Below are 6,000 nucleotides of genomic sequence, written 5' to 3' on the forward strand. Positions count from 1 at the left end.
AATGGCCCCTTTGATGTTGGTCTCTTCAGTGGCCTGTTTTTCAGGAGGAATAAGCAATAATGAGACCAAAATGACAAAAGTATATTTACTACTAGTTTCCCATCTGATGCCTGTCCTTTGCAATTTTGAGAAGGTAGTTTAGATGGCCATCACCCGTGCCAGGAACAGGCAAAAGCTCATTGTTCAGTGCAAATGATACCCTTACTACATTGTTAGGACCCTAATGCTATCTTTGTGCAATTAATCAAAGGCAAAGCACCAGAGCAGGAAACAGCACCTCTTAAAAGGACTGCTGGAGGCATTATTCATTTGGTACTGTTGAGCAGCAATTCATCCCCCTTCCCCAATAATATTTTCTGTCATTCTTACCATAGGCACAACTCTCCCCTCTATTTGCTGCAGAGCTGAATGGTCCGCTGGATTTCCAATACCCTCTCAACATATTAGGCAGCTCACCAGTTGAATACAAATATGAGACGATCATTAAAATGGTTTGGGCCTCTCGCTGATGACATTGAGCAGGCTTTGTGCCCAATGAATGCAGAAGATAAAATCTGACCCCAGTGTCAAACAGCTGATTGGAGAGGCAGGCAACTATGACAATATATGCATGTCATTCCATTGTTACCTGTCCAAACACAGCCAATGCTTCCACATAGCCTCTCCTCCCATGCCTATACAATCATAGAGAGATATAGCACTGAAACAGGCCCTTCAGCCCACCAACTCTGTGTCAACCAACAACCACCCATTTATACTAATCCTACATTAATCCCATATTCCATACCACATCCCCACCATTCTCCTACCATCTACCTACACTAGGGGAAATTTACCTATCAACCTGTAAGTCTTTGGCTGTGGGAGGAAACCAGAGCACCCGGCAGAAGCCCACACAGTCACAGGGAGAACTTGCAAACTCCACACAGGCAGTATCCAGAACTGAACCCAGGTAGCTGGAGCTGTGCGGCCATGCTGCTAACTGCTGTGCCACTGTGCCACCCTTCTCCAGTATCATCTCCAGTATGTTCCATGTTTCCATCTTTGATGCTTTCCTATTCCTCCTCTATATCTTGAATGAACCACTGTCCCTCAGCTGTCCAATTGCCTGATCAATATCAAGTCATGGATGAGACACAAATATTTGTAGCTTAACATGGCAAAACCAAAAGTATCCTGTTTGGCCCTGCCAAAAAATTTCCATGCCTTAACCCTTAATCCTACTTCCCTTCCTTGATGCCTACTCAAACTCAACCTGATGGTGCGAAACCTCAGTAACATATTTGGCCCTGAGCCAAGCCTTACCTCCAACCTTTACCTCTAATACTAGTTTTTCCAAAACCCTCCTCAGCAGTCTCCAGCTCATTCAGAACTCGGTCACCCACAAGCTATCCTGCACAAGTCCCACTCATCATGCTGACCTTCACTGGTTCCCCATCCCTTACTGCATTGACTTTGTTATGAAGGTGCTTCCATTTTTAATATTTTTTGAGGACTCGTGTTCAAAAGACTGTGGAAATACCTGAGGAGATTCTGGACTTTTTTTTTTAAAAGGGGCACTGAAAGGATACTTGGACTTTTGTTTAAAAACAAACACTTACTGGAAGTTACATGTCTTAAGCTAAGTAAATAGCAGGATCCTTGCTGACTAACGGAGTTGTTTACAGAGACATGACATGTCTAGATTTATGGTGGTCAAGAGTTGGTTTCATTTTTGGATATTGTTTGGAGTTCAGTTGGGGTGTAAGCCTGCTAAGAGCGAGAGGCTACCAGCTCATCCTGTTCCACCTCTTTGAGAAACCCTGAGAATCCAGTGTGAGAACTGGAGAAACTGATGCAGCATTTCTCCTCAGAAGTTTCTGGAAGACTCTCTCTTGATATCTCCTGAACGAACTGCCTAGTGACACCTATCTACATGTATCCAGACGCCAGACCAACTGGAACATTCACTATCTTATCCTTTTTCTTCAAGAATTAACGATTACTTGCCCAATTTTTTTTTTTTTGTAAAGTTGGTCTCTACAGAGAAAGCTTCTTTATTTTTTCTTTAACCGGCGTGTGTTAGGTTATTTAGAAAGGAATATATTTATAGTTTCATATTTTAGCCTGTGTGTTAATAAGATTTGCATCTTTATTGAATGAGTCTTGTTCTAAAATAAATTAATAATTTTGTTGTTTATTAAAGAAACCTGGTTAGCAGATTTTTATTCTGACACTAAAATATATAATTGGCCATATCAGTAACTAGGTAAAACATTTAAATATATGTTGTGAATCGTGGAGAAGTGGAACTAGAGAAAGACAGTGATTGTCGGTCATAACAACTTCAAAAGCATTGTCCTCAAACTCGCCACACTTCTGCAATGTTCTCCAATTTTAATTCCTTGCATGTACACTCAATTTTTTCAAACTGTTGTCCACTGTGTGTTCACCCCTAGCTCTTTTTCCAATGACGGTAGAGTCTTCAGCCACCTTGTCTTCCAATCTAGCACTCTCTTTCCAAAATCATCCATCTTATTACATTTTTTCTCTCCCTTGAAAATCCTCCTTAAAACCTACCTCTGTGCCATCTTCCGCCTCTTTTAATTTCCATCCTATTTGGGTCTGAGCTCCGACTGTGAAGTGCCTTGATACACATTGCTACATTAATAGTTCTATAAGCGTGAACGGCTGTTGGTTACATTATGCTGTAGCTATCAAGACCACAGGGGCTTCTTCTTTAAGTAAGTTGGCTATTTGCTTTTAGTAACATTATATAACCATTAAAATTTTTTGGTGCTACCATATACCCTATAGAGTTTACATTCTGAAAGTCAGATTTACTCATAATGTACATGTGAGTTAATGAGGAGTGGAATACTTAAGAATAATTGTCCATATGACCACTCCAGAAGAAACTTTTTTGGAGAAGCATTAATAATGTGGTCTGATACAGCAAACTGGCACAATAATGCATTTTATTATATTAAAACAAGGATGCGCTAGTAATTAATAATTTGTAATATTTATAATATTGTAAAACTTATATTTGTGCATTAGTACAAGTCAATATCATCTTCATAACATGGTACATTTTCTGAGACTAGTTATCCTATATCGACACTGTATATAACATCCACCAAATTGTATACTATATACATTTTCAAAACTGCAGTATGGTTCAAAAAACAAACAGATCTATACCTCATTTAATATAGTACATGCACATGAGTAGAATTCGTGAAATTTAATGAAACTGATGTTTAAGCAGATGCTTATTTGTTTCTTCTGTAAATTAAGTGAAGTTTAAAATTTCACAGGATCTGTGCCATAATTTGACAGTTATTTTCAGTGTGCAATTATTTCTGCAGAAGCTACATTTCTGATCTGTAAAATGTGGCTGTTTATAGCTGGTAAATTGAGCAGATTTTCAAACACCACATTGTGCAGACGATCAGAAATACAGGATATAACCCCCAAAAATCCGTACTTCTGCAGCTTAAATGTGGAAGATCTAAGTGTAATCTCATTTTATCATTCTGTACTTTAGCACAGCAATAGGGAAGCCCAGTGCTTTACTTAACGTATCATTCACGTGGCATATGGATATCCAGCAATGCTTTGGCTGTCGTGTTAGAAGGAAGCTGATTGAATTAATTGCTGCCACGAAAAGCCAATTTGCGAACCCAGGATGATATTTACCAATGCAGACTTTATACCAGACATCATTTTATTTACAGCAATTTCCCTCTAATTGTTTGCATTGCCTTTTATTATTTCAAGTTAAATAAAATCCAATGTTGTTACCATGAATGTAAAAAACTTCTGAAACAATTACAATATGCCCCGAGGAAGTAACATGGAAAATGTAGAAGCAACAAATATAGCCAGTAGACTCTTCTATGCCCTGTTAGCTTCTTCTTAGGCCTCATATTGCAGATTAGGTGCCATATTGTGCTGACTGTGCAGGTAACCATAGTGCTATTACTTAGCTTTCCTGGAGTTCAGCATTTTTAATAATACACTAGTCTTCAGAGGTATCAATTCTTATTTAGCATTTTGTGTAGTCATGTGTCAACTGCAATTATGCTACTGCCAACCAATTGTTAGCTTTGATTTGTTTTGTTTGACACCCTTCAACAAACATTAATAAGAACTTAAGGCTCACAATTGCATTTCCATGAAGGCCTGTTACAAAAGAGCATTATAGTGGTGGTACAGTAATCCTATTCTTCATCACCAGACTGTTATGCTGTTACAGAAGGCAGATGCCTGCCAGATCTTGAGACTATCCATAGAATCTTTAACTCCCCACACCCTATCCCCAAGCCAGGCAGCTACCATCATCTTTGACTAAAGTTAAGATTTAAAGAGCATCTAACTGAATGTCACAATACATGCAAAAACACCACTCCCATCACATTTTTATGCACGACTTGATGCATCTGCACCAATCGTAAAACAAAATGACTTTTCTATTAGTGTCAATAAATAAATACATTGATCCCAGCAGAGTTAACAAGCAACAGAGTGGGAAGCATCATGTCACATATGCATTGTACCCTAGAACCATATGAACTGTAAAATGAAATATCAGCAATAAATATCTAATTAAATTACAATTATCAGATATATCACTAATAACGTCCTCGTTGAAAATTGATGTATTTCTATAATCTCATGAATTGTGACAGGTTTCGAGTGATATACTAGATTCCTAATGTCCCACCTCTAAAGGCTGCAGTCTGCATATTAAATGGTAACCAGACGTAAGGCCTTTACATCAATTAGAATACAGTGAGTTTAGTGCGATTAAATGAAATTTACAGCTCTACTGATAATGGATCTTACTTTTCAAACAGATTTTAAATTTTACCTAGCAAGAGCCCAGAGAAGCTGTAAATTGTAAATTTATGAGAAGCTGAGGCTGTTCAAGCATTAGGCTGAAGAGCCTCTGTCAAATATAATGTCTGTTAAATCAAATGTTTTTATAATAATTTTCCAGTTTAGTTTTTCCTATGATAATCATTTCAAATAGGCCTACTTCCTTTTTGGCTTTCCTTCAAGACACTGCAGTTTATTCTACACAGATACAACTAAGCAACACAGCACATCAGATACATAACGCAGCCTGTAGCATGCAAGGTGAAACATCTTTAGTGCAAAATGAAATCACTAACCTTAAATGCATGTTCCAAAGTGCAGTGCACAGACTGTTGTACATGGTAGTGTTCTAACATTTGAGGAGGTAAAATTTTGCTGTACGCATTGCTATTTCTCCTCCCATACTGTAGATTGTTATTTTTACAAACACATTTAAAGATAATTTGCCATGCACACAGGGCAGCATTATCCAAACTGAATATGTCCTGATGCTCCAGGAATTTAATTCAGGCCCTCAGCCTCTCTGATAAAAGAAAATGCTGGAGACTATTAATGATTCATCAAAAACCCCTCTGTGCATAATTTAAAATGAATCAAACAAGATATCTGCTTACCATGTGCACACCCCCAAGTAAAGAATCAGGCCAGCAGAGAGAGACTGAGGACGTATTTCACAGACGAGCTGCAGCTTCTCAGAGATTCACTTTGAGCCTTGCTCCCTCCTGGGAGAATGAGCTCATTCCAAGCCGCCAACAGCCGCCCCTCAGCCATTGCAGTGTCACTGCAGATTGTATACTGAGTGCAGGCACGTCACTAAAGAAGATCATTTATAAAGCCAACCCGTACCATCCTTTCCCTAATTTATAAGATGAATGGGATATTTCTCATTAGTCTGTCACCAGGCAAAAAAAAAAAATCGAAGAGAGCACCTGTAATAGACTGAAAAGGGGACTTCAAAGTTATAATTTGCTGTCAAAAATGATCCCAAGATCCTAAAATGTTAAGACATTTTATCTATTTGAGAACACAATGAAACAAATTAGAGGGTTACCATGGCATTCCAGCTGGTTTTTTATTCACACAATATTATCTTTTCTGAGGCAAGATTATATAAATGCACAATAGCAGAATGTTGCA

General features: G+C 38.3%; 1 protein-coding gene across 16 annotated transcripts in view; it reads right to left on the reverse strand.

The window, feature by feature from the left end:
• jakmip3 (Janus kinase and microtubule interacting protein 3) overlaps positions 1 to 5,612 on the reverse strand; it is a 471,349-nt gene extending 465,737 nt beyond the window's left edge. For 14 of the 16 annotated variants that reach the window (XM_068052708.1, XM_068052695.1, XM_068052707.1 and 11 more), the window contains exon 1: positions 5,160 to 5,239. Coding sequence is in view for 1 of the 16 variants with exons in the window: in XM_068052703.1 (XP_067908804.1) it covers positions 5,160 to 5,219 (60 nt within the window). In the remaining 15 variants the exon portion in view is untranslated. Of the gene's footprint in view, positions 1 to 5,159; positions 5,368 to 5,477 lie in introns of those variants that run through there. The other 2 variants (XM_068052694.1, XM_068052703.1) reach the window with 2 other exon arrangements.
• Positions 5,613 to 6,000: the final 388 nt, after the last annotated feature.

This window comes from Heterodontus francisci, chromosome 20 (assembly GCF_036365525.1).
Source record: "Heterodontus francisci isolate sHetFra1 chromosome 20, sHetFra1.hap1, whole genome shotgun sequence".
NCBI classification, from domain to species: domain Eukaryota; kingdom Metazoa; phylum Chordata; class Chondrichthyes; order Heterodontiformes; family Heterodontidae; genus Heterodontus; species Heterodontus francisci.